The sequence below is a fragment of the Chondrus crispus genome, genomic scaffold, assembly GCF_000350225.1.
Source record: "Chondrus crispus Stackhouse genomic scaffold, scaffold_230, whole genome shotgun sequence".
NCBI classification, from domain to species: Eukaryota; Rhodophyta; class Florideophyceae; order Gigartinales; family Gigartinaceae; genus Chondrus; species Chondrus crispus.
This window is the reverse complement of record NW_005179107.1, coordinates 135282-163135: the sequence shown is the minus strand read 5'-3', so window position 1 is coordinate 163135 and position 27854 is coordinate 135282. Positions and strand designations below refer to the sequence as shown.

At 50.4% G+C, this 27854-nt stretch overlaps 5 protein-coding genes; 2 read left to right on the top strand and 3 right to left on the bottom strand.

The window, feature by feature from the left end:
* Positions 1-3047: 3047 nt before the first annotated feature.
* On the bottom strand, positions 3048-5765 carry CHC_T00004467001 (hypothetical protein). The gene has a single exon (XM_005715813.1). It carries the CDS (start codon positions 5763-5765, stop codon positions 3048-3050), a length of 2718 nt encoding a protein of 905 aa, XP_005715870.1.
* Positions 5766-6385: 620 nt separating this feature from the next.
* CHC_T00010153001 (Dolichyl-phosphate-mannose--protein mannosyltransferase, family GT39) lies at positions 6386-8444 on the bottom strand (the record flags this gene model as incomplete). XM_005715812.1 is given in 4 exon segments in its annotated part: positions 6386-6571; positions 6572-7851; positions 7937-7995; positions 8113-8444. Coding segments are annotated over 3 exon segments (1671 nt in total), but the record flags the coding sequence as incomplete, so codon positions are not given.
* A 1080-nt stretch (positions 8445-9524) lies between these two features.
* Positions 9525-16817, top strand: CHC_T00004465001 (hypothetical protein). Its single transcript, XM_005715811.1, has 5 exons — positions 9525-11005; positions 11138-11745; positions 11836-12913; positions 13064-15483; positions 15670-16817. Exons 1-5 carry the CDS (start codon positions 9525-9527, stop codon positions 16815-16817), a joined length of 6735 nt encoding a protein of 2244 aa, XP_005715868.1.
* A 71-nt stretch (positions 16818-16888) lies between these two features.
* CHC_T00004464001 (hypothetical protein) lies at positions 16889-18089 on the bottom strand. XM_005715810.1 is given in 2 exon segments: positions 16889-17798; positions 17799-18089. 1 exon segment carries the CDS (start codon positions 18087-18089, stop codon positions 17799-17801), a length of 291 nt encoding a protein of 96 aa, XP_005715867.1. The 3' UTR covers positions 16889-17798.
* Positions 18090-20394: 2305 nt separating this feature from the next.
* Positions 20395-27844, top strand: CHC_T00004463001 (hypothetical protein). XM_005715809.1 is given in 2 exon segments: positions 20395-27696; positions 27697-27844. 1 exon segment carries the CDS (start codon positions 20395-20397, stop codon positions 27694-27696), a length of 7302 nt encoding a protein of 2433 aa, XP_005715866.1. The 3' UTR covers positions 27697-27844.
* The last annotated feature ends 10 nt before the right edge of the window (positions 27845-27854 follow it).

The following is a 27854-nucleotide window of genomic DNA, read 5'->3' as shown; positions in this document are numbered from 1 at the left end:
AAAAGCGGTGGTATCGCGCTGCGTACGTGCGCGTCCACGAGCGCGGGCACCGTTCGGTCGAGGCATACGCGCGCTACCTGGGGGAGTTCCGTAGCGAGGAACTCCTCGACCCAGGCCTGGATGCGCGGCTGAATCGCGTCGACCATCCATTGGACGCGATTCTCGGTGCCTGCCGACACGGCCGGCGTAACATCCGATGCGGACGCTCGCGTGCGGCCCGGTCGCGGTGGCGGTCGCAGCAGGGCTTCCGGGTTCTCCACCCGGGGGCGCGGTGCGCCACTGCCACTGCGGGTGCTCAGACGCCCGGAGGCGGAGTCTCCCCCTTCTTCCGGTCGGTTCATCGTCGAATACGCTTCGCGATCGACGCGGTGATTTCTCAACCTTTTCCGTCCGTACGGTTCTGCGCGCGATCGAGCGACCACGCGTGCGGCTCAACCTCGAGAGTTATGCCCTCCACAAGAGTACCAAATGTGGGATAAAACCTCTCCGCCCTGGGTTGGGTGAGAGGCGGAGGCTTGAGCGAGGGAGCACGCGGCGTGGACGCGACGCGCTAATAGAACCGAGCGGACGAGCTCGCGAAAAGGGAGTGGCTCACTGGCCGGTTACGCGCAGTCGCCCCGTGGTGCGTAAACGGGAGCGACCGGTAACGGGTTAGAAGCCAGCGCGCGCGGCGGACAACCGAAACGGACGTACGTAGGCGCAAAAGGGACGGGGGCGAGCTTGCCCCCGTTTACTGGTGGGGACGGGTGCCAGGTCTTAACCCCGCAGGGGGACGCCTCGGACACCTGTCCCAGTACAGTAGTACAGTACCTGCCGCCTAGTGCGTGCCGGGTACTGTACACAATTAAAAAACTAGCGCCATAATTGCTACTACCGCACGGCCGCTGCTACTACACGTGTGCACCACTGTACACGCGTGTTGCTTACAGACTACCGCACGGACGACACGTGTGCTAACGTACACGTACGCCAGATTACGACCGCTCGGCATGCGCGCGCGCTCGCTACACGTGGGCACAGCCGCCCACGTGTATACCGTATACGGCCGTCCGATGACCTCCGCGCGCTCGCGCCGGTCATTATACTACAGGTGCGGCGCTCGCTGATGCCAGGGGCGAAGATCCAACCTGCTCCGGGCGCGTCAGACGCGAAAGCAACGTCTCGTCCCAGGTCCATCACTCTCATGTACCCTTCCATCTCTTCTGCAACTCCTCCTTCTTCGCCGTGAGCAGCTCCCTCCTCGCGACGGTAGCAACCCGTTCGGCAATGCGGTCCTTTCCCGCTTCCTCCGCCTGGCCGACCCTTCTCTCCCTCTCTTCCAACTTGCGCACCCACGCATGTAGCCTCCCCTGCTCGACGCCCGAGTACTTCAAGCTGGCGAAGAAGGAGCGGGAGGGGCGGGGGATGAACACGAGCAGCGTGAGGGCTTCTTGGAATTGACAGGGACTTTAACTAGCTCCCTCACTTCAGCCACGCGCAAATGTTTTGCTTCATCTCCGCCAAGGAGACGAAGCACATCTTCGGTTAATGCGAACGGATACCTTGAAGCGCTATCATGGACAATACCACGGTTGCAGTCCAGCGCAACGCAATGATCTACAATTCCGTGTTCCACTATTCGGACTATCCACACGCCTTGATTATGGTGCGCAAGCCACTTGAAAGGATTTGCATCGAACGCCTTCTTCACAGCTTTAGGAACTCGGCGCACTGATAGTTGAGCGGGAATTTGGTGAACCAGAGAAAAGAGTTGCTTGAGTGTTTTGATCTTCATCGGATGCTTCCGAAGGTACTTGTCGACGCTTGTTCCTCCTGTGGTACCATATAGCGCACAAGTGCCGTTGGACAGCGCAGCCGACACGCATGAATCGTCGTTGCTGCGCACGAGGTTCGGGCCATACTGGTGCACCTCAAACCTTCTTGATCCAGTGATTTGACCGCGTGCCCCAATACCACCGATGAGTATCGGCACACCGCGATGGGCCATCATCCACGCATACAGTCGACGGAACATCTCTTGCAAAAACTTTCTCTTGCGCGGCAAGTCGTTGGTACCATCATCTATAGCGTTTAATAGAGCCTGCATCGTGTGAAGGGATAGTGTAATCGAATTGGCATCGATAGGCCAGAAACTTTCGTCACTGCCTGTCAATCCGGCGGCAGCGTACAAAACGCCGTCTTGCATTTTGTGGCCGCTTGCCCCTTGTCGGCCATCACCAATCATCACCCTGTCAATCGCCCAGCTCATGGTGTCCAAGAATACTAGGAATGTTGCACCTCCCCGGAGATCTGCACAAACTTCCGTTCTTAATGGACACGCGTGAGATGGGCGCCGGGCTCTTTGGTGCGGGTTCCGGGTCACTTGGAGACGCGGCCGTGGTGCACCGTGCTAGAGGCAGGGTGAGCAAGGCGATGAAGAAGACGGGTGAGGGCATTGCGGCGAGATGTGCGCGGGGGGGAGCTGGGGAACGTAGACGCCGAAAAATGGCGGGTTCAGAAGGCGGAACGTACGCCGCGTGACCGCGCGTCACCGTATGCCACTGTGGTGGGCACTGGGCGGCCTCTATAGCCACACTATATTGTTTCAGTTTTGAGAGCGCTTTATCCAGCGCGAAACCGTGCGTTGGCGTGCTTTTATAGGGGTGACATTAAAACAATCATGCATTTCTAGGGCGACTTTTCTAACATTTAGGTCTCTGCCGAAATGCCACGATGGTATACGTTTTTATGGGGTGACATCCCCGAATATGAGTTTGTCGGAGGTGACTTTACGATCGTTTTTCTGTCACCCTAGAAAACGTGCATTGTCACCCCCTGAAAAGGACACCATGGACCAAAATCACCCTACTAGCAAAGCACTTTTTAGTAGTGTCGCCCTATAAAAACCCCCACCGCATTGAAATCGCCCCACGTAGATTTCACTTTGGCCGGGTGTCGCCCCAAAATCTACACTTTGACCCTAAAAATAAAGTAGTTTATCCTGATACTTTTTCAGCGCCTTCCCTTCGTATAGAAGGAGCACTGTAACCTGGTGTGACAGCAAAAAGTCATTGCTCGGTTAGTGTGTCGACCACTTGATATACAAGTGCTTTCCTTTTTCCTTTGTCCAATAGCTTCAACTGGGCGACCAGCAATTCTGTAATCGTTTCACAGCATTTGAAAGGATCCTTGCCAGTTTCTGCGTTCACAAGCTCTTGTAGTTCTGTCTTAAAAGGTTTAGGGTATGTAGACACGTCTCCGTTCTTTCCGGTCCGTTGTTTGGAAGGGAATACCGCCTTGCGAGGGCTTGTATCAGAGAATCTCGGGTTCACCACATGGGCAACTAGTTCAGCGCCACCTGCGACTTTTCCCAAGTACTCATTTCGAAGTTCTGGGCTTACAATCGCACATTTCCTTTTCAAAGCATCAACTGAAGCCCGGCTAGCGGTCAAAGAAGCCTCGTGCACTGCTGCTGTTCTCCGTGGACTTGGCGGCATCACTGAACTACTTAGAGAAATCTGTGGTGAGTATCTGCGGTCCAGATGCTCATTTGCCAGGTGCATGCGAGAGATTTTTCTTTTCCCACGTCCGCCATCGCCTCTTGCAAGCTGTCGCAGTTGTTCTTGAAGCTTTACAGCATCACTTGGTAACACATGCCCGAGCGCCGATCCGAATTCTATGCCCAGTTTCCCAAAATACTGCTCTAACCGCATCATCTTCTTGTCCTTACTCTCGCTTTCGCGGCAATATTCTACGCCATGTGTATTGGCGACTGGAAATTTGCTTCTACCGATTGTTGTTAAGTCCTGGAAGAACTCTTTCCATTCATTCCCGAGGTGGTGAGCTCGTTTCCCTGGCAAAGCAATTTCTTGTGATGGTCTACTGAGGACATCGAAGTCGAAAAATGGCGATGACTCTTCTAAAGCGTGTAACACTCTCTTCGTGACTGCTGCCACATAGGTTCTTCTGCTTAGCATCAACTTCTGAGAGTCTTTAAGACCATCTTTCTTGCTTGTTACTGAGTCTGCAACCTGACGTTTATCTCCTTGCAACACGGTTGATTTCCGCTTTGCATCTCTGGGCCTAAACTTCAAGCGACTCTCTCCGCTTTTCCCTTGCAGTCGCTGAAATCTCCGTCGCTTCAAGGCAATCTGTTCATTTCGAATTGATTTACCTTGAGAAGCAGATGTTGTCCGCAAAGTAGAAGTACTGAGAACCGAGAGCTCATCGTCGTCTGTAGCTCTCAGCCTTTTTCCCGTGGCCAATTCTTGGGCTTCAAGTTTATGCCCAGACGAAACTATCCCATTCGTGGAAATAGGCACCACGGACGTGCCCGAGAATTTGCAGTATGGTTTCTGTTCTTCGGCAGCTGCGGTGTTCAAAAAGTCCTGCTCAGGTGCTGAAATGGGAGGAGAAGCCCTATCCTTCTTAGGGGGGGGCGCAGCAGCCACTATCCGCCTCTTTTTGTCTAGCGGAGCATCTTCAATGATGCAAGCATTGGTTTCTGCAGCGAAAGCTAGAGCTTCGGTCGCTTCGCAGCGGATTCCCATCCTGTCTCCCGGTAATTTGACATCGTTCTTGCATGATCTTGAGAACTCATTGAGGCGAATTTCGGGCAATCTTCCTAGAATCTCTGGCGCGATTCTTTGTTTGCGCTCCGTGATTGACGCGTCATTGTCAACGTTGTCATCAGTGCGGTGAGTAACGGTAGCAGAGTCAAAATCCACTCTCGTTCTATTCTTTGATGAGAGGGCTTCGCATTTGTCTGGTCGCGAATTTCCTAGTCGTATTTCTGGCAATCTTCCAAGAATCTCTGATGCGGCAAATGGCTTAGCCTGCTCAGGCATAACCAGATTGGGGCATGCGAACGGACCTACATGGAGTACTTTCGTTTGAGTTCGAGTCATTTTTGGAAGACGAATCACGCGGCATGACCACTCCCCATGCGTCCTGGTCCAAAAGCACCAAAACTGCGCTTTACCGACCAGAAGGCGCATGGCGCATCCTACAGAGATCCACTCCTGTACAAAGCTCGCTGCCGTGGAGTCAGATCCCATGCCCATCCGAAGTTCCAGTGTTCTAGACGCAGCGAGCACTGCGCCGCATTCGGGCACTTCTCCCGAGCACTCCACAAAAACGCCATGAGTTGCTTGGATAGTCTGTATTTGTCGCCGTGGAGAAGAGTGATCATTCGATGGGTCATATAGTTCAAAGCCTGACATCCAATGTTCGGATCCACGCAATGTAGTTGATCCAGCCCAGAGAGAAGTACTTGTTTTCATGTCCGCACTCAGCCCGGGGCGTGATGCGGCACGGAGATGAGCAGCGAAGACCTGTCGCGCAGGTACACCTTGAAACGCCTCAGTCACATTAAGCCGTTCTTTCAGCAACTCAATATGGCTTTTTTGCATCATACCATCTACTAGCAGGACGCCCTTGTATTCACGGGTCTCCATGATATGTGCAATGTCGTCAGCATTCGCTAGCGACAACTTGTCAAATGCTCCCAGTGGCAGAGAGGAAGCAATGATGAGTATTGTTGACGGCGATATATTTGATAGCTCGTCGGTCAAACCTTCACGGCCAGGTGGGTTTAGGTAATCAAGCCCCTTCGGCGACCAACTGCGTGACCATCTCCACAGTCTTGAAGGTGAAAGATTGGACAGAGTCGCATTTCGGTATCTTTCAAAGATAAGCGAAGACGATGGCAAAGGCGAGATAGATTGGCGTAGGGCGATAAAATTGTCGACGGCGTCTGAGAGACGAATGGTTACGGTAGACGTCATCCGAATTTGGGGGCACCGACGAAGGGCGCCTCTGCAAGAGTTCTGGCGTCCGCAGGGACTGTTTTTTTTTTCCGAAGACGAATCGATTCTGTCAGAGCTGTTGACTTCACAAAGGCTGGCACATCTCGACACAGCCTCTAGAGCGCTTGACTAACAGGGAGGAAGCCATGGTGTGAGAGCAACCGACCCAAGAGGAGGAAGTAGTAATCAAGTGTAGAGCATAGGATTCAGAAGATCTTTTCCCGCCAAAAAATAAAGACTATGCGATCAGCCTAAAAAAATCCCAGTAAGTTTATGCCCGGAGCTCCTTTTTTTGGTGACAGTAAACTGCCCGAATATGATACAGATGCGTCGCATGGTATTATCGAAGCAAATAATTCCTCCCATCGTTCGTACGGGTGGCGCTGCAGAGCGCATCACGATGTTCATCAAGAGGCTGACTCTCTACAGAACTCATCAAGAGCAGGTCAGAAGCTTTGAAGAGATCAGGTCGAGCAGAGGGCTGGTTTGCAAACAAGTGCACCATATTGGGATAGACTACGATTTGCTAATAATTCCCAGGCGAGTGAAAGACATCTCGTTCCTTTGCGAGCAGCTGTGTAGAATGTTCTCTTAGTATTGCAGTACTGACAGGGAGCTTTAGCTTTCAACGGTCTGTGACAGCTCCGTGTGTAAAAAGGGTGGCACATATATTATAGGTCCCTAATAATATAGTCCTAATAAGTCGATGAATTGATACGATGCAACAAAAAAGATTTTCAATTTGCCATGTAACGGCACAAAGTTGATTTCTATGGTTGTTTTTGCTACGTCCAGCGCGGTAACCATCGACGTTCATCATGCTGCTCCTTAGTCAATGGGAATGCATATATCCAAGGTGCCCAATACACGTATGCTGCAAACATGAAAGCCATTGCCAAGCCGCCGGCAAGTGACCTGACTTTCGGAGGAATCATGTCCATGACAACAGCAGTCAAAAGCTGGCCGTAGAATAATCCCGGGATGTAGTGGTAGAGAAAAGCTGCCCGATCTACGAGGATGTACGGTAGAAGATTGCAGAGCCAGCCACTTAACAGGAACACGCCATTGCTTCGCATCCTTAAGAATTGTGTCATGTCAAGTTTCCGTCGAATGTAGTAGCGATATCGTACAGAAAACAATGTGACCACGACGAAGAGACAGACAGACACAAGAGTGAGGTAGATGCAGACTGGATTTCCCAACAGATAAATCTGCTCTTTCAACTCCTTACTTCCATGCGTGTACTTTTTCACAAAGTACAACACGCCTCGCCAGTTCGCAATCCAGTGATACCAGTCAGATTCCCATGAGTGTCTCTTCTTGATACTGGCGTTGCTCGCAAGCATTCGTCGGTTCAAATACAGAAATAATCTCGGAAAGGAAACCCGCCTCGCCGTTGCATTGTAATGATCCGACCCGACAAGAGTCCTCTTGAAGTGCATAGGCATGAAATTGTCGTATTTGGCTCCCGTCTTCCATAATGTGTTGAACATGACATAGAACGTGGCAGTGTAAACACCTAATCCAGAAAAACCCGCACACAAACACTCCCGAAGGCTTAGAGGCATCGGTGTGAAATGCAATCCGAAGAACGATATCAAAGCAATTAGCCCTGGGGTGCCAAGTGCGGTATGCTTGATAGACAGGGCTGTGCCACACGCCAGACCGGTTAAAATTAACCACATAGTTCTTCGGTGAGTACCAGGTTCAGACCTCCACAGAAACAAGGCACAATATAATGAGAGCTGAGAGAAGAATAAAAGTTGTGAATCCATAAGGATTAAGCGCCCTTCAATTATACCTAGGAAGTCCAATAAAACTGATGTTGTGGCCACCGAGCTGCTAATTGGGGAAAGGCCCAGTTTTCGAGAGACAAGATATGTGAGCGGGACAGTACCAACGCTGAACGAGGCTGAAACAGCTCGCACAACAACATAATTCATATGAACCGGATACTCGTGACCAATCTTTTCGATCACAAAATCAGGATCCGGGCGATAGCCCAAGAAAAAGCTAACATAAGCGAGGATAAGCTTGCCGAGGGGCGGGTGAATGTCGAAAAACCCTGCGTTTGGAAATGGGATGCTTTTGTCAGATACGAATCAAGCGGCGCCATAGAATCAGATTTTCGGAGAATGCATTGATCGTACATGTGTGGGTGAGAATCCGGTCGACGAATTTAGAGAAGTGCAGCTCATCAAATACGACACTATAGAATCAATTGATGCATTTTGAGGAGAGTTGGTGAGTGGGGTTAGGGATGGGATACTGTTAGACTTTCGAGCATCAGGGCATGATAAGGCAGAAACTAAACAAATTCACTCACGCTGCTGGGTAGTCAAGGCGGTAAAAACGAGTCGCAATAGCACTGACTGTGAAGAATATCAGAATGAATGCGTCGCATGCGGCTGTTGATGATAACCTGGGTGCCGATGAGCGATGCTTGGCTGGCTTCAATAGATGATCGGCTTCGCTATTTTTTCGGCTGGAAGATGGTTCAGGATTGTGTTGCCCGACTTTCCGTTGATGTAACCCCTCCATACTTACACGCAGTAAGGGGCTCGCAGTGCCTTCTCGCATGCCTACTGGATTGAAGAAATTACTCTCGCGGGTGGGTAAGAGCTCGTAGTAACATCTGCTGTGGGAGCAACCCTCATCGAGTGACGCGACGGATGATTATTTGGGAAAGCGGGAGCGATTCGCTATATGGCGGCCGGTTATATCTCAAACGAGTCAGAAATTATCGCGCGGAGTTTTGACTCGATAGGGCAAGACGGCAGCACGGCAGCAATAAGACGAAACGTACTGAACTACCCTAGCATTACGCCACAGCAATGCACTGTACAGTGCCAGTACAGTGCAATAGCGGGCTTTCTTGCTTGATGTGGCCCAAGCGAGCAATTCTTGCAGTAATACTCGATACTCTGCATACCGGAAATAATACTCCCAATCCACTTCATTGAGTTGATCAACCAGTTTCATGTCGAAATCGCACTTGTTTTTTTAAAAAACAACTGCTCGTATCTATTATTGCCCGATACGTGTACAGTGTATTTATGCCTTGCGCCGCGGTACTGTACACGTGTATCGTATCAGAAAAGGAATTACAAATTAGGACTTCTGTGTGAACCACCTCGAAAGGCGAAACAGTGGATTATTTTTGTCATTAATTAATTAGCGCCGTAGTCGTGGACACGTGTACTCTGTATGGTGCCGCAGTAAAGCGTAGAATTGTACAGTCGCTTCCGTCAAGAAAGACTTGGGCTCGTGTGCTCCAAATGGCCACGATCTGTCTGTTTGACCTCATTCTTCTGTTTAATTGAATGTACTCATTGGTAATTGCATTGTCGCGTCCCGTTTACCCACAAACAATTAAGAATTATTCAACTCTCGGTGGCAAACGCGGGGTGAATGGAAGAGCCCGCACACGTTCACATGTACAGTCTAGCACCAGATGAGCATCTTCCCTCCACACCACAGCGTTTATTCAGTCTGACTTCTTCTTTCAGCTCCATTCTGGGACACCACCTCGTCTTTGAGCATCATCGGATCAGTGCTGGCAAACCTTGAAGTTTATTCCCCGCGAGGCTCCTGGAACGCTGTTTCGTCGGACCATCTCACCCGTGGGCGACGACATCAACTTATTTTGTCGGGATTGCTAATCGCCAACATTTGCCTTTGCTGCAAAGGCACCCGAGACCGAATTTGTACCATTGATCCTGTTCGAACAACGAGCGGATGGTATCTTTGTCCCGTCTGCTCGCTGCTGCTGTAGAGACACCTCCCGAGCTGGAGGCTTCGGCCGCCCCAGCGTTGCTGCCGACTAGGGATTGTCTCTTGCCTCCAGTGCTTCCACCGGGAGCTGTGCCGCCACGACTGCGTGCTGCGCTTGGCACTGAATCCAGCACAGTTACGCAGTTTTCATCTAAACCTCAGTCATCGACCGAAACGTCCGGTGCAGCCTTGTCTGCACCGTCTCTCGCCCGTCTTTCCAAGCCCCCACTTCCCTTACAACGTCTTCTCGAGGACTTGGGGCCAGAAGCTACGGCTTCGCGCAATATGTCTTCCCTTGCCCACACTCTTGTTCACTTCGGCCGGCCGTCAGAAGCCGCTGTCGCTTCGGCCTTGCTATTCCTTGCCACTGCAGGGCCACCTACAGAAGCGGCCGCCGTGGATAGCCATATGTTTCACCTTTTCGCAATGTTTTGTGGCGACTCGGAGAACCCTTCAGTGGGCACAAATGTTCAACATGCCGTCGCAGCGGTCTCTTCGTCTCCATCAGAATGGCGAGTTGATGTGTTAGTACACGCTGTAGTGGCAGTCGCCGCCCAGTACCAGTCGCCTCTGGATTGGCGCCTTGTAATTCGATCTTTGGATGCAGATGGATTGGAAAAGCAACTAACACAAGCTGCTTTCGTGGAAATTGCCAATGCACATATGACTGGCACGGGCGGCTCGCTAATTCCAGGAGATATCATTTTGGATGACTGGAGACATCCGGCTTCTCAAATATGTATGATATCCCATGCGCTTGCATCGCACAAATACATCAACTGGGATATTCTCGAGGCTTTTGAGGTTGCCACGAAGGAGGACATGGCGAGCCCATTATCAAGGATTGCAGTTGTTGAAAAGCTAATCGAGCTCGATGCTCGTGATTTGCTTCAGTACGCACTTCGGCAGGATCCGAACCTTGTTCTATTGTCGCTGACATGCTCAAAACCGCGTCGAAACGTAGCGTTGCAACACAAACTCACAGTGACTTTACTTGCTCCTTTAATCGCGGCCTACCCAAAGAGCGAAAAAACGTTGCGGCAAATGTGGGACGTGACCCCAACTCTCGTCGAATCAGGACTTATTTCAATGTGGAAGAAGGACCCTACAATGCTGCATCTGGTCTACATGATTGCGTCCGATCTAGGAATCCTGGATGATTTGTTGCGGGCCGTGAACTCAGTCGTCTTTTCTTTTGAACTAGCACTCCTTGCGTACAAAGAAGGCGCGGTGAACTTGGAAAAGTGGCTCACAGATTTGCTTCTGGCGCGTGGTATGAGCATAGTCTCCACAATTACAACTCAGCTAGCGGCTAAACTACAGATCAAAGATGGCCAGGAGGCCGCCCAAATGCCTCTTGATGCCGTCCGACTCATTTTTCGCTGCTTTGTGACCGTCCTGCGTAGCGATAGCAACAACACTCAGACGCAGGACATCATGGAAGGGTTCCAGGAGTTGATGCAGGCGTATGTGAGGTTGACTTTTCGATTGGCCGATCTTTCGCCGTCCCAGGATGCAAGAGACCCAACAGTTCTCGTTGGCACTGATGCAGGAGAAAAGACCCCGCCAGAAGATAGGAACCGTGTGGAGACGTCCTCTCATCCTCGTGAGTCTAGAGATGGTATTTCAGAGGCAGCATCCACTGCCGCTGCTTTGCTTCTGCCTGCGTCGGTGGGGCCAGGCAGGGCACCCAGTGGATTCCCGAAGGCGATTGAAAAGGAAGCTTCTTCGTACTTTGAGAATCTTTACATGAGAAGCTTACCGACAGGGCATGCGGTGGAGCTTTTGAGAAATTACAAGCTGTCAAACTCTGTACATGACAGACACGTCTTTTTGTGTGCGATGCATACATTGTTTGATGAATACCGTTTTTTTAAGAAGTATCCCGACCGTGAATTGGAAATCACCGGGCGTTTGTTCGGTTCCATCGTGAACGAGTCTCTTCTTGAAGGAAAATTGCAGGGATTAGCACTCACGTGCGTCATTGACGCTTTAGGAACTACAGAACCGAGTCCTGCACCCATAGGGCGGCTGGCTACGTTTGGATTATACGCGCTAGAGAGATATGTATCCCGTCTTAAGGAATGGCCGTCCTACTGCCGGAAGATTTTGAAGTTGCCGAGGCTGGCAGAGGTGAAGCCAGCTATTGCAGAGGCTGCGAAGAGGACGCTTGAAATGTACCATGGTGTCATTCCTTCTGAAGCGGAAGTGGTAATCAGATTGGGCGGGTTTGACGGAGAGCTGGCGAAGGACCAGTTACAGTCGTTTGACGGAGCTCCACCTCCGGTGACGTCAGTACGTGATCCATCAGTCGATGCAGACACAGTGCGCGCTCTTGTCTCATCCCCCGTTCTGTCTCCTCAAAGAACGCCTGTGAAGGAGTCGCTGCTAGCTTCGTCAGTAATTAAGCCGTCCCCTTCGATCACGAGCAATATGGATGGCTCACTGGCAATGTCTCCGCAAAATCTCATGGCGCTTCTTGGCATTACAGCCGAGGAGGCCAACAAAATTGTGGCTCCTGACGATGCTGTGCAAGACAAGATCGGATTTATTTTCAACAACCTTTCGGAGACTACCATGGAGGTCAAGGTGAAGGAAATGCTAGGGCTCCTTGATGCCGAATACATACCTTTTTTTTCTGTCTACGTTGTTGTGAAGAGGGCATCAATAGAGTCAAACTTTCATCGGCTATATCTTTCAATGCTGGAAGGAATGGAGCCAGAAGCACCGACGTTATTCAAGGTGGTTTACGAGACAATGTACAAGAGAGTGAAGGTCCTGTTGGCATCTGATGCCATCGTGACTAGCACTTCAGAACGCAAGGTCCTCAAGAGTCTAGGAAGTTGGATTGGCGCATTAACGCTGGGAAGGAACAAACCAGTGCTGCAGAGAGATTTAGATCTCAAAGAGCTTCTGATGGATGCCTATTCCAGAGGCCGCCTCACTGCAATCTTTCCTTTCGTTTCAAAGGTTTTAGAGGCTTCTCGAGGATCAAGAGTCTTCAAGACTACTAATCCATGGATTAGAGGCATCCTTAGTCTTATGAAAGAGATATATTCTGTCCTTGATTTGAAGCTCGGGATGCGGTTCGAACTTCGATTGCTATGCAAGAGTTTGAACGTTGATGTGAACAAGGTGACAGCTTCAGAGTTGTTGAGAAATCGCCCAGCACCGGACAAGAATAACAACCAGGACTTCAACACAAAAAAGCCGGCAAGCGCGTCACCGCTTCGTTCGCTACCTTCCCCCGCTACTTCTCCCTCTCCGGAGCTTCGTCGGGCTTATGGCCAGGTTGGCACCACCGGGAGACCAGGAATCCCTGTATTTTCTTTGGCGGATGCGCAGTCAAGCACGTCCTCAATACCCCCAATTCCAGTATCTCTGGGTCCGGCTTCATCATCGGAGCGCATGGACTTAGGAAGCAATCTCATGCCCAGCAATCTTACAATGCCTGCTGACTCCGTAGGTGACTTGTCGGGTATGCTAAAGGGCGCGTCACTCAGTTCGGCAAATCGCAGCTCCAGTCAACTCCAGCGCAGTTCGCTCCACACTACGGGTGGCGTTCCGAGTACATCAGTTCAACCCTCTGGGATATCCTCAAGACAGTCTGGTTCAATTTCTGCATCAGACAGCACGGTGATTCCTAATCTCGCGAACTACATTACGATTAGCCCATCGCTAGTCGTGTTCCAGCAGAATCCAAGTCTGAAGCGCTTGCTCCCTCTAGCTATAGACCGGGCAATCCGAGAGATAATTCAGCCAGTTGTCGAGAGAAGCTGTGCGATCGCTTTTCTGACAACGAAAGAGTTAACTCTTAAGGACTTTGCCAACGAACCTGATCTTGGGAAAGTGAGGAAAGCTGCACTGCAGATGGTTCAACAACTGGCCGGTTCATTGGCTCTAGTGACATCGAAGGAACCCCTTCGAGTTTCCATGGGGAATCAACTCCGCACAATGCTCAACCCAGTGGTGCCGGAGCAAAATCTTATCGAACAAACATCACAGGTCATATGCGCGGCGAACCTTGAAGTTGGTTGTGCTATTATTGAAAGACACGCCAAAGAGAAGGCCGCACGAGACCTGAATGAAAAGATTGCGCCCGCTATTGCAGCTCGTCGTCCGCAGCATTCCTCATACAGTCATCGGATACCATTGGGGCCGGAAGTTCTTCGAGTTTACGATGAATTTGGGCGCTTGCCTCGAATGGGTGCCACCCCCTCCCAGCATCCGAGCACAGCGCAGACTCCCCGTCCACAGCCAGTGCGACCGGCGCAGCCCAACACAGCTCCTTCTCATCTCTCAATGCCATCAAGTCACCGCGCGGATGGTGGGAATATTGCGTTGCCTGATAGTCGAGCCAATGGTTCAGTACCAGACGAGAAGTTTTCTGACGCTCCCAGTGCAATCGCTTATCCTGGAACAAGACCAACGGGACCTTCCAACTCAGTAGCGGATACCAACGGCCAAGGAGTGACGACAGGAAGGAGAACTGCCTCGGTCTCGGTTCCGGCGAAGGAGAAGCGCGACTCCTTCACTTTAGTTGGGACTTCCCTTCCGGTCATGGCCGGCTTCTCAGAGCTGTCCAATGCACTGACAGCTGCTGCAGGAATAGGGAATGCCGGAAGTGCAACACACTTACATGGCACGCATGCGGCTGGCTTGCAAGGTATGTCTCTAACTGGGGAACCCGAATCTCTTTCCATCCAACAGGTGCTTGAGCGATTCAATGGAATTTATCCTCAATTGACTGGTCGCATATTGGAGGCTGTGGCTGCGGCCGGAAACAAAGCGGTGGCATTGGGGGACCTTTCCTTGGATCATGAAATTCACCAGTTATGGGTTCAAATTCCTGCAGCCGTCAAGAGATCAGAAACAGCAGACGAGGCGGGCATGGCTGTCGCCCAGAAGGTGTTTAAACATCTCTACGAAGGGGATTCGACACTTTATCGTGAAGTGCATGTCCTTATTTTGGAAGGCCTTCGGGAGAGCTGCCGCCGTCTATCGAAGGAGCTTGTTTCATGGCTTGCATATTCGGAAGAACGCAAGAAGTTGCATAGGGAATGCATTGTTGCTCTGCTCAAGCCAGGTTCACTGCTTAATATCACAAACTACGACGAGCTTCTCGCAAAGACGATTGACAACGGGAGAAACAAGAATGCGTTGGAGTTTGCATGCTTTCTGGTTAAGCGTGCTGTCATTGACGAACCTCTAGCGACGGCAGCAGAACTGTACTTGACGCTTGAGACTATGAGCAAAGTCGGCCGCCGTGACAACCCAAGCCTTGAGGAAGCCCCTGACGGCCTCGTTCAATTGGTCGATACTAGTCGGAAAGTAGCACATCAGCATTCTGCGGCAAATTCTACAACGGGGTCTGCCAACGACAATTACTCGAATTCCTCGAAGCATCTCGTACTTCATCAAAACCAACAGCAAAAGGAAGCTATCGCTACAGATCCCGTGGGGATGAGGGAGGCGATTGCCATGTGCTTGACAGATTGGCAGCGAATTTTGGAGTCTGATGCCTCTCGTCGGCCGGTTTCGGAACGTGTTGTGGTTACATTTCTTGGACACGTGCGAACGAATTTCATGAGCACTGATGAATTACGCAAGAGGTTTAGTAGAATCACTATTGAGCTCGTCTGTTCTGTAACGGCCCGTGCTCTCCGCTCTCCTGCGTCTGGCGTTCCTGGAGATTTGGCCTCCGCTCCATATTCTGCGGTCGACGCTGTTGTCCCTTTTATAGTCGCTTTATGCCAGTCAGACTCAGTTAATGTATCAGATACTATTTCTCGCGAGGTCTACACCTTGACTCAGTTTTTAACAGCTGTTGTGAAAGACCTTCTGAAGACTTCAGTTGGAGCAGATCTCCGTCCACATTTCAGACTTCTGTCGGGGCTCATAGCAGACCTTGCAGCAAGAACTAGTTCCTCTGAGGGAGCTGGACTTGGCAATGGAACTGCGTCAGAGTCTGAAAGGAGTTTTTCTGCTTCAGACCTTGGGTTGAAAATACTTTCTAGCAGGTCCGAGGCTATGCACTTTCTGGACGAAAAGAATGGAGGCCTACTGCGCGTCGTACAGAACGCTGGCTTTGTGATTCCTCGTGAGAGAGGCTGCAAAATGGCCAACCCCCAGGTTCATGCTGCAATCGTTGGGGCGTTGAGTGCGTGCTCCCCGTTAGTGATCCCTGGTTTCTCCTTTTCATGGCTGCAACTTTCTTCTAACAAAGAAGTAATGCCGAGGCTATTAATGGATCCTACTTCCCATGGTGGCAACATGTATCTTCACTTGCTCAACACCATGTTACGGTTTTTGTCGGAATATTTGAAGGATCCTCTAGACTCTCTTTCTGAAGGGATCCGAACCTTGTACAAGGGCGTTCTTCGTGTTTTTCTTGTTCTCCTACACGACTTTCCAGAATTCCTTTGTGATTATCACATGGCGATTGTTGACGTGATTCCTCACTGCTGCGTACAGCTTCGAAACATTGTCTTATCGTCATTTCCGAAGAGCATGCGTCTGCCAGATCCATTTCTCCCAGAGCTTAAGGTGGATCAGCTTCCTGCGATGGCGTCAAAGCCGCGGATTTTGACAGATTTCAAGAAAAGTCTGGACGAGGGCGGGCTTTTAACAGTATTGGAGAACTACCTTCGAGATCCTGGATTACGAAGAGGGTCTAAGCCGCCTCTCCTGAAGTCGTACTTCGTAATGACAGATGGCGAATCTGGTGAAACAAGGTATAGCATCCCTACAATCGGTGCATTTGTCTTGTATGTAGGGCAGGTCGCAATCGGGCGCTTGTCACCAGGGACTACTGCTGTAATGGATGGACCAGTAACGGACTGGATACAATCGCTCATACAAGAACTTGATCCTGAGGGCCAGTATCACTTGTTCAATGCAATTGTGAATCAGATTCGGTACCCAAATTGTCACACACTATACTACAGCCGGTTGATTTTGTACTTATTCCTCGGGTCGAGCGAAGACTCTGTGAAAGAACAGATCACTCGAGTTCTTGTGGAACGATTAATTGCTAGTCGCCCGCATCCGTGGGGACTTCTTGTTACCTTTGTTGAGCTTGTGAAGAATTCAGTGTACAACTTTTGGAGACAAGATTTCGTCAGATGCGCCCCAGAAATTGAAGAACTTTTCGAGAGTGTAGCGAAGGTGTGTATCGGGCCCGCGATTCAAACTCAAAATAGTCGATCAGCAGTCAACAGTGCATTCGACACCTTGTCAATGCCAAAAGTGAATTGAGTTGTGTAAAATTGTAGTCAATATGAGTAGGGGAAGGGTTGCTAAGCTCGTGTCAAATGATTAACATTACGCGGAGCTATGAAGTTCATCTGTTGTACAATTGCAATAAAAGCGTTTCTATGAGGTTTACGACTAGCTACTGGTGGAAAGCACTAGCGGAGTCATTGCACGTATGTGTGGTGACTAAGCAAACTAATTCTTCAGTCGACTGCTGCAATCGCACACATTGGCTATCGTCTTATAGCAGAGATGTGTAGGCCCACACGCCCATGTAGAGGTCACGACGTAGAGTCCTCCACTAGAGGGCTAGATGGGGCATCGGGATCTGGGCCGGAGACTGCACCATCGGACGTCGTGTCGTCTACCGCTTCATTTCCTTGACTTTCATGAGATGGATCGTCCGGCAGGACAGAAACGGCCTGCTCCGCGGCCGGAACAATGTACTCTTTCGCGGGACCGGAATACTTGGTGAGCGCAGTGATAACACATGTGAGAACTGCAAGAGAAATACCACCAACGAATTTGGCCTTCTTGTAGATCTCTGCTTCGCCGGTGCCTTGCACTTCTCTTTCTCTCCTCTCAAATCTTGTCTTTATCTTGCCACCAGCAACCTTAAAGACTTCGACGACACGAGTCTGTGGCTTCGGCAGTTGACCGTCAGGTTGGTCATCATAGTGGATGCTGAGAAGGCCTTCGGCTTGACGTAGCGCAGCCATGGCGAGCATGGCGACAAACACGTAAAGCGCGTTCCAGAACTGGACGGCGGCGGAACGCAGAGCCTTGCCCTCGTCGGTAGTAAGTGTTTTATGGGCTGCCGTGAGACTGCCATCGACATGTGTCAAAACTACGTCAGCAGTGTTGGCTGTGCGAGACACGGCAGGCTCCGCAAAAGAAGGGACTCCCTGGCGGGCGCGGCGGACAATATTTGTTGTATAGGCCTTTTGTGCAAGGCTTCGCAAAGGCCCTTCAGAAGAGCAATCGTCAGCTGTATGCGGAGCGGATTCTGGGGCCGGAGCGGACTGAGGTGGGGAAGGCCACGGGGCTGGTGCGGCGGTTTCGGCAGCAGACATATTGCGCAAGAGTTGAGGGTTGTTGGTTTGGGATTCGAACAGTGGCGGAAGCGGGTTCTGTAGAGGAGGAGCAAGGTTGATGAGAAGGAGGTCGTGAGTTAGTCCGGGCACAAATGGAATGGGAGAAATCGAGTTGATAAGGAGAGCTCACGGGAAATGTGGATGGAGCTAAGACTGACCGGACAGGGGTAGAAGTAGACATTGCCGTCTCGTAAGGCAGAGGATTGAGGGGGGTGCCCAATTGGACAGCGCATCGTTTCGGGTGCAATGGGATGTGGAAGACGGCAAGTTGATTTACGTTGTGGCCCAGTGAAAGTGCGCTAGAGGGAACATTGCTGTTAATACAGGGCTCTAGCGCCATAATTGGTTGTTATGGACGAATCCGGATTGAAAGATGCAAAAAAATTCACGATGCATTCGTTGCGGGGATAACCATTCCGCCGCCCTGCCATCACCATATCCCGATACGGAATCTCAGCTACCATCCATGCGAGATCTGTTGTGGTGACGATTGCGGGCATTCATACTCGCATACCTGCAGAACCGGTAACGCTCCTGCACCCTTCATCCAAGCAGTCAACAAGACTCGATCGGCGACGCCGCCCGGACCGCGCGGCGATGGGTGGCGCACCTTCAAAGCCCATGCCTCGTTCGGAGATGCAAGGGTCCGTGACGGCGTGCGCGTCCAAGAGCGGCGGCGAGTGCCGACGGGTGTGCGTTGGGGTTGCCACGAGCGAGCGTTTGGTTAAGCGGGCTTGCGCCGTCGGCGATCGCAAGTCCAAACGGGCGGCCTGCGTCGACGCATGTGCGTGTGCGTGCAGTGAGGTTTTGCACGTCCCTATCGCCAATGGCTTGGGCAAATGGTGGCGAGCAAACCAACTTGCTAGCAGCTGCAGGCGCGATTGTGTGCCAGCTTGCGATCAGCCGGAGCGTGTTGCGAGGAGTCAGTTCAGTGCGCCGATTTGAAGATGCCGCACGGACCATTCGCCATTCGTCAGGAGGAGAGCTTACAGCTGGCTTGCAACTTTTTCGAGGGGGAAGCCATGTTTGCGTGTATGGCGCTGCATTTTGGAAACGGCTAGTGTCTACTAGAGCTAGGAGAACGACATGTAAACTCACAGATCCTGGCGGAGTGAGAGAAGGTGCGGTAGTCAGTGCGCTCGTTCAAGTCACGCGCTGTACAGTAGATTAGTGTGCGTCCTGGACAGTCATCACTTAAGTAATAATACGCATAAAGGGTGTGCGCAGTGTTAGAGTGGACTGACCAGCGGAGGCAGAACAGTCGCTATGAAGGCCTAGAGTAGTGCGTGGAAAATGAAAAAGTGAGTTGTAATCAGGATGGCTGATGTCTTTGCTGGCCACTCTCTGCACTGGGACTGCTTCCTCGGATTCTAGAACTGGAAGGTATTTAAATTGAGGTTAAATTTCATATGCAAGTATTAATATCGGTGAAGGGACACACGTGAGCAATAGGGCAAGTGGTTTTGGATTGTGCATGAAAATTATGGCTGCTATAGACAGCAGCCAACATAGGCCCTCAAATGGGCAGCCTAAACTGAGCTGTCAGGCCGTTCTCTGTTGTATACTGTATTATGCAATTATTATTCACGCCTCTGGGTTGCAGCCCCTGGTAAAATTTCCAGAAATGTGACTACAATCAATGCTACGGGACCGCTCCCCGGCGCCAACACGAAAACCCAATCCCCGCATTTTCCGCCCTTTCTGTTCGACAACGAAAACCACTCTCAGTTCATGTCCACCAACATACATTCCATTTGTCATACAATCACTCCCTGGCGCGCCCTGCTCTATCTACCTTTTTCCTCAACTCTTATCCCGATTCCGCCTGCTCTCTCCTGCCTTAATGACAACCTCCCCCTCACATAACTGCTCCACACCTCCATTTTCCGTTTCACCCGCGTTCCTCTTTTGAAGACCGGTTGCTCACCAAGCCCTCACTTTGCGACACTCACAACATCCTCTTTCGGATACGCTTAAGTTGCCTCACTACTGGTCTGAAAACAAATCACACGTTTCATCTATCCACCGATAGATGCCGAGAGACCAACCTCCGCGCAAGCTCATGCCGCGGGACGATATTTAACAACGCTCTCGTCGAAGTTGCCTTTCCGTCTTTCTTAACTGCCGCGGTCTCTTTCCAGCGTGTTGCCGGTCTCCCGGTCCACATGCGGTGGCCAACTCTATCAACCACTGTCTTTGCGGCTGGCAGCCATGGCCGCTCCTACTTTTTCCGCCTTGTCCAATGGCTCACAGGCCTCTCCGTCTCAACCGTCATCCTCCTGCTCATCGCATTCATCACAACTATCATTCTTCGTCGCAAAGGATATGGTGTTCGTCTAGGCCTCGCTTGTCTCATTATCTATGCTCGCCCAGGGTCAAGGCGCTTTCCTGATGGATGTGAAGTTCGCATCTCCACCAGATTTATTGGCTTCTTTTTCGGCGGATGTCGAGGCCCGTGGTTGGATATTTATGCAGAGAGATTTAACATGCGTCTGCGTCCGTCTCTTCCAGCTTCTTCCTCATCTGCAATGTCCTGGCAGTCCATTTCGCTGTCTAACTCTGGCATCCCCTTGCCTCTCCGCCGTGTCCTTCGCGCGCTACAATCTCTTGTTTTCGTAGCGGGCATGGCAGCAGTGGAGCGCAATTATTGGTCGACACTCTTCCGCAACATCGTCACCCGTCTTTTTGCCTTCATCATCCGTGGCCTGCGCGTTCGTGTCGTCAAATTTCGCATCTGGAAGGACGGCGGCTCGTGGGAGTGCAAAGCGGAGCACTTCATTCTTCAAGGGCGTGCGAACGGTATCTTCGGCTCTCGATACTCGCTCTCTGTCAACGAGTTTTACGCCAACGTTTGCAAAGCTCCAGTCAGCGATTCTCATTTTTATACTCCTATCGAGGCCTCTTTCAAACTTCGCCATGGTATAGAAGTCATTGCATTCTTAACGCCTCGCTTCTTCACTCTTTTGCGACCACGTCGGATGGCCATCATGGACGACTTGCGAATATCTCTCAATGTGCGCGAAGTATCCTGTACCGCTCCTCGCGTTCTGGATGCTTCTATTTCTCAGATTGCTATGGAGCTAACGCCCGGGTACTCGCGAGGACTACGCGCAAAACTGCCTCCTTCAGCCCCTGCAACGAAGTATCCGCGAAAACCAAGTATCTTACGGTACTGGGAGGGAAACGGGGAGGTTAAAGGATTTGCGATTCGGTTCACTGCCCCAGTTGCTAGACAGCTCAGCGAAGCTTCCACCAGACTGACCGGCATGTCCCTACCGCAATCGGTTTCTGAGGCGTTCAAACCGAAGACGTCGCAATTGAAATCGACAGAAGCTTCGGAGAACGGAGTGTTTGCCCGCTTTGAGAGCGTGGAGGTTACAGCTTATGGAAAGGCTGCAGATGAAAGGCATGAGGCCATGGCACATGCAGCTATCAATGTTCGCGGTTGCAGCGCGGGAAGTATTGCAGTTGATGCGCTTTCTGTACAACTTTATGAAGCAACAGCCGCTCATGGGGATATGTCGAGCAAGGTTGAAACTTCTCATGCATCTGAACACGTCGAGTCTTCCGAAGGAATCGATAAAATTGTGGCGGCAAGGCCAGAGGCTTTGCTGTGGATTGAAGATGTCTCCGCCGCACTTGATATCAACTGTTCGAAGCGGCACTCGATGCGAGTTGACATCGCAGGCAACGGTGGAGTTGTGGCTATTGAGCCGTTGGGCTTAGTCACACTTGTACAAGATCTCGCAAGTTTTGCATCAAGCTATATATCTCCACATCCGATACGGCCACGATGGACCACAAGCACAGACACAGAGAGCACCACATCCCTTGCCCGAACTTCTAGTGGTAGCAGCTTGCAAAGTTCCGACGACGAGTCGACTTCTTTGCGATTGGTTTCTGATCTACGGCATTGGACTGCGGTTGTACTAGGTCATGGGCCGATCGGTGATGGTGATACAATGGCCATCGTATTATCGAGTCAGAGTATTGCGGTTCCACAACTAGACTTTTTCGGGGGCACCAGCGCACGAATTCATGGTGTCGTGAATAACGTGGAGCTCCAACATTGGAGTCAATGGGCGCGAACAACGAACCTGGTATGCAAAGAGGCGATGTTTGATATTCATCCAAACGCGGGACAGAACAAAGCCATCAGCCTAACAGATACTTGCATTAATTGGGATCTCGATGTTCAATCTGGTCTAGAGAGTTTGCCTGGATTGTTTGCATCATTGAAAAAGCTTAAGTCGTTGGTAGGAATGTTGAGAATCTCGCCAGATTCCGACAGAGATGATATTGCTGTGACTATGCCACAAACTCTCTCTCGTATGGACCTAGAGAGAGTTCATGTGCCAGAATCGGAGCGAAGAGAGCGTCGCAAAAGAAAACATCAGAAGCTCATGAACGCTATGAGCAAATGGGAAGTGAACGCAACTAACATTTCCATTACGGCCTCTTTTCCAGACGGGCCGAACATCGGTATTACTGCAGGAGAGCTTCCAGTGTTCTGCCTCAGTGCGGAAACATACGTTGGTCTTCATGTAGTTCTGAAGATGCAGGACCGGAAGTGTATTTATGGGTCAGAGCTTCGTTTAGACTCTCCTTTGCATACCATGAACAGAAATATCGAAAAGAGAAGACTTGGGATAGAGGTCCATGGTTTGCGCCTAATGCTTTTGCACGACTTTCAATTTGGTCAAGTACTTCAGGATTGGCTTTTACGATTTCGTACAGTTTTGAAAGTCAGTCGTGAAGCACGTCTCCGAAGACGAGGGATTCCTATAGATAAGGTTCGTCGACGCCCGCTATTCGACATACGGTTTACTGCGAAAGATGTGGAAGTTTACATTGAAGACCACCCTCTGGGAGGCTTCCTCACTCGCATGCTGCCATTGTTCCAAGACGAAACAAGGGAAAGACTTGTGCGTGAACAATTAATGGCAGTTCGTATCCAGCAGCTTGAGAGAATTGCTCGAGCTGAAATTGCCGGTACGGCTCAGCGCTGTGTTGATGCCTTGAAGAAGAACGATTCACAGATATGGTTCGATCGCGTTCGAAAACTGAAAGATTCGACTCCCGCGAAATGTATTGCGAATGGGCACCTGCCCCCCTTGGAATTTGCGCCACTAGCTACTTTTGTGGCTGCAAGTCTTTCTTTTGATATCACTATGGACGACGCCGTGAGGGAGCAGGGAAGCATAGAAAGCATTCGACGCTTGAAGATGCTAGATGACTATGAGCTTGGTCTAAAGAAGCACAACAAGACACGCCAACACGATTCCGATGCTTGGAATTCCATTGGTTTTAGAGCTGTGCAGTTTGATGCTAGCGGAGTGCGTTTACGTTTTCGGGATTATCCTGTAGCATTTGTGGTAATCGATCGGATGTACTTCGACAAAACTGTTATTGGACAAGCTGTACAAGCAACACTGGCCCCGTATGTGGCAGAGGCAACTGTGGCTATCGGGCGACGTCGTCTCGTTAAAATCGTGAAAGGCTTAGGTTCAACAAAGACATTTGCAGATATCCACCTCATAATTGATACGCTTCAATGTGGATATAACCCATCCTTTCTCGGTGCAATAGGTGACTTCGGAAGGGGCGTTTCCCGATTCTTTGCAGGTGGCAAGAATCCTTCCCCCAGAATTCCATGGTTCGACACGCTGCGAGTGAACATGCATGGGCGAATGAGGCTAACTGCCAAAAAGCTGAAAGGGCATCTATCGAGCTCGGTCTCTCCATACTCAATGACGAAGCATTTTGTTGATATAGAAGCTGATAACTTTGAGATGTTGACCTCAAGGCTTGAATCTACGACAGAAGACCCGTTTCCAATTTCATGGAAGATGCAAAACTGGTATTTGCGTCCCTCTAGTTTCGACAAGAACTTCAGGAGCAAATTAGTTTTCGATTTCGTCCGCGTCGGTCTGAAACCTACAATTTCAGTATTGGGTGGCGACCCGCAGGATCATTATTTCATTCCGTTTCCGAGCAGAGAAGACGTCTCGCAAGGAGGGCCAGGCATCGGGAAAGGTTCCGCAACTCTACTATTCGCAAATGACCCCGTTCAAGTCGCTCCTAACGGATTCGGGGGGTTTACGACATGGATGACGGGATTACATGAGATTCCTGGCGTTGATTCTTTCAAGGACTATAAAACTCATACAATGATCTTAGGAGTTGACTTGTGCATAACTCATTCGAAGTGTGATAAGTCTCCTTTTGATGAGATGGAAAGCTGCAGCGCAGAAAACGCCAACTTGTTCGGCTCGTTTTCAGAACCGGGGTCTTCGGTTCTGCACTCTGATGCCGTATCGACTTTGATCAAAGTTGTGAAGAAGTTTGTTCGAAGGCCAATATCATGTCGGTTGGCACCACGTCGTGCCGCGAAAGTGCGCAGGCCTCCAAGCCCCACAGGTCTTTCAAGCACATTAGTCGGTTTAGATTTTACAATTGACGCAAAGAACTTGAAACTTGCGTTGTACAACAATTTGGAACCTGGCCATGGATTATTCCTCTCCGTATCTAGTCTTACAGGAGAGCTCAGGAAGCGAACCAAGATTCAAAGACTGGAGGGCAGAAACGTGAAAAGGACATCAAAGCTCACCAAACGGCGATTACAGGTAGTCGATATTTACTCGAGCATCCGGGTCCCTGGACTGGATATGGCTGTGGATTCAGATGATACCGGCAAACTGCTAACGGTAGACAAAGTCTGGCTTTCTGATGATTTGGCTATGGGACCGAATTGCGGTTCGTCGTCCATGAGCAAGGGGACAAGCCACCTGAATAGTCCCACACGAAATTGCCCGGTTTCTGGATTTGGAAGTGACGACCTTGAACATTCACCATTCTACACTTTTTCGGCGACTCATCCATTTCAGCGGGGGACGAGGCTTGATAAACAGCTACACGACAAGCAGCTTCGTGTTGATCGTGTGCGGCTAATCTGGTCACCCGTCAGACGGGTATCTATGTCTGCATGGCCTGATGCATTCAAGGAGAAGTCGTTTGCTATGAAAGCTCCAAAAGTTGATTTTACGCAAGAGACGAGCGTAGAGCCTGCCAAGACGTCTCCATTTGCAAAGGTAGAAACAGGCGAGGAGGAACAAGGCGGTTCTCGGAAGTTGTCGGACGGCGATTACATTTCTAACCTGGATATTTCGGACCCGTCTCCTTTTACCTCAGATAGTAAGATCCATACCAAGCAAAAAACCGCGAGGGACATGCGAAGGTCACGGACAAGCAGTGAATACGCCTACCTAGCAAGCGAATTATCAAGTCCAAGCACCCAACGCGGTGATGCAGATCCACTTTCACCCCCGCTGCTTTCCATGCCAAGATCGCGAGTCCCGGCATGGAGACGTCCAATGGGAACAATGATTGACCTTCTTTCACCCCGAGATTCTGAATCGTCTGAGTCTCGTTGTCGGCTCAATGATTGCAACATTGACGGTTTGGCATGCGGTAGCATTGAGGTACTCAAGACAGCACCAAAGGTCGTTCTGCACATTAATGATTGTCAGGTTGCATTTGGTTCTCCTGAAACTAGTGGAATGGTCTTTTTAACCTCACGAGCTGTCCGTGTTGGCATTATTGACAAGGAGCTTCGGAAGAATATGCAACTCGGGGAGACAAATGAGGAATGGTCCGCACGCGAATACCGTGTTCATCTGAATGAAGCAAACCTCTTTTCGAGAAGTGCATCGTCTGGAGAGTTTGACTTCAGCGGGAAACAGTGGGTTGACCCAATGCGATCAAAAGCGGACTCTCTGGCACTTGTGACGAGACGTCCTATATCTATGGATTTGATGTACATATCTTCCTCGAGCACTCCACGGGAAAATGATGAGGGCCACGGAGATGATCACATCCTGAGACCGTCTCTCTTGTATATTAACATTCCTGACATTACCATGTCTACCAATGCCGATGAGTTCCACGCTGTCGCAGACGTTATCCGAAAAGTCTTAATGCAGAGTATGCGCTCTTCTGAGGTTGTGAACGAAGAACTTTCAAAGCTGCGGTTCAAGCTACAACTTGCTGGTGGGAAAGTGTCGTCTGAAGAATTAGATGACTTTATGCGCACACTGAATAACGTCACAAAGCAATTCTTGTACGCTGGAGATACTTTTCAACAACATCTAGTTGATAATTTGATATTGCCAGGAGAAAAATCATTTTCGGACACTATGCTACGGTACAAGGCAAAGGCCAAAGCGGTGGCTACTTTCATGCGCCAGGACCAGAAAGCCAGCGCGACCGACATTCAGTATCCGACGATGTATGTTTCCTACTCATTCGACAGGTGTTCATGGGAACTTAGAGAGACGTACAAGGAGATGCATAGAGTCACAGAGCATCCATTCGTTGAACTCACGTTAGACGATCTAGTATGTCGCCATATCTTCTACATCGGAAGAGGGAGCTCTACGGAAATGACATTCGGAAACATTAGTGCTCAGAACAAAATCAAGAGCAGTTACTTCAAGCGTATCCTGGAACCAGCCGCGGCTGGTGTAGATCGGAAGAGCAGTCGAATCAAAGCATCAGATGGGGCTCCAGTCGCTTTTCGATGGTATTCAACTCAAGAAGACCGTGTCGGTGGCATCCCCGTGTACAACCTCCTGACAATTCAAGTTGCCCCAATGAGTGCACATCTGACCAGAAAGCTATGGACTAGCGTTTCCGGTTTCATTTTCTCAGCCCGATCGAAGCCTGGACCAGATGATGACAACGCCATAGATGCGAAGAGCCCAGCATTCTCGAGGACTTTATCCCGAAGTAATATGAGTTCTCCGAACTTGAGTACCGGAACTGACACGAGTTCTGGTGCTATTCCACTGGTGACGAAAGCCCCGTCGAAGATGGACGACGTTAGCCAAATGGCCCGACGTGGGGAATCGAGCATGCTTTTTAAATACATATTCATTGATGCCTTCGAACTTACTGCGTCATACAAGAACAAAGAGAATCCAACACGAGGGGTTCTAGACTTTTTTGACTTGTTCGTTACGACGCCAAGCTTTAGCTATTCGAGCCAACTTTGGACGTGGAGAACATTTTCGACGCAGATTCGCAAGGACCTTGTTATGACGTTTGCTCGACGAGGTGTCTCCAACCTGGCTCTGAGCAAGCTGCTGCCGCCATACTATAGAGCTCGCCGAAAACTGATGCAGAGTGCGGGCACTGTAAAAGAGAGCTTGCAATACCTTGTACCCTCCACATCCATGACAGCTCAAGCCAGCTCGCAGGGTCAGGCCGATGTTCAAGAAGAAGATGTACCGGATCCGGAAGAAGTTCAGGGGAACAAAGATAGCACACAGGGCATATCCAATGGAGATCATTCCTCTAGTGGCTTTGAGGAAGACGAGGAGGAAGATCGGCAGGCAAAGATTGATGCGGCTCTAGAAGATATCTTAACAGACAGACAACAACGAGAGCAGGCGGTCTTGAGAGCATTGTATGGGGAACAACAAACCCCAGGGACTACTGTACGAGATGGAAGGAAAAGTAAGAATGGAAGTCGGTCGATGACTGCAAGCGAGTCAAGCGGTGAAAGCATGTCATACAGACGGCGCCGCGAACATACACCACCCCTCCCGATGCCTACAACAACGGGTGGGAACGGGACGATGTCAAGCACTTACCACAGCAGTCGCGAAGAAGAAGGTTTGGTATGGCCGCAAGCCCCGAAAGTATCACTATTTAGTCGATTCCGACGCAGAGCGAACGATATCACGACTACGTTGATATCAGAGCTGGATGAACATCGGATCGACTAATCTGCCGGCGCAAACACGGCATTTGAGCTACCTCAAGTTGTTTATGTATTGTAAGAAACGTGTGAAACATATATTTTGTAAAGACCTGTACCGCTGCACGCCCTATATTAAAAGAGTCTGTCCCGTCAAAACAGCCTTTTCCTGCTTGGTTGTAGTGT

Excerpts from the sequence above, each read along its gene's own strand:
- CHC_T00004467001 (XM_005715813.1), bottom strand. The coding sequence starts at position 5,765 with ATGACGTCTACCGTAACCATTCGTCTCTCAGACGCCGTCGACAATTTT.
- CHC_T00004465001 (XM_005715811.1), top strand. The coding sequence starts at position 9,525 with ATGGTATCTTTGTCCCGTCTGCTCGCTGCTGCTGTAGAGACACCTCCC. Across the intron at positions 11,746-11,835 it reads GACGCTTGAAATGTACCATG|CTCCACCTCCGGTGACGTCA; the intron begins GTGTCATTCCTT and ends CGTTTGACGGAG. Across the intron at positions 12,914-13,063 it reads GCGGATGCGCAGTCAAGCAC|TTCGGCAAATCGCAGCTCCA; the intron begins GTCCTCAATACC and ends CGCGTCACTCAG.
- CHC_T00004464001 (XM_005715810.1), bottom strand. The coding sequence starts at position 18,089 with ATGTCTACTTCTACCCCTGTCCGGTCAGTCTTAGCTCCATCCACATTT.
- CHC_T00004463001 (XM_005715809.1), top strand. The coding sequence starts at position 20,395 with ATGCGTCTGCGTCCGTCTCTTCCAGCTTCTTCCTCATCTGCAATGTCC.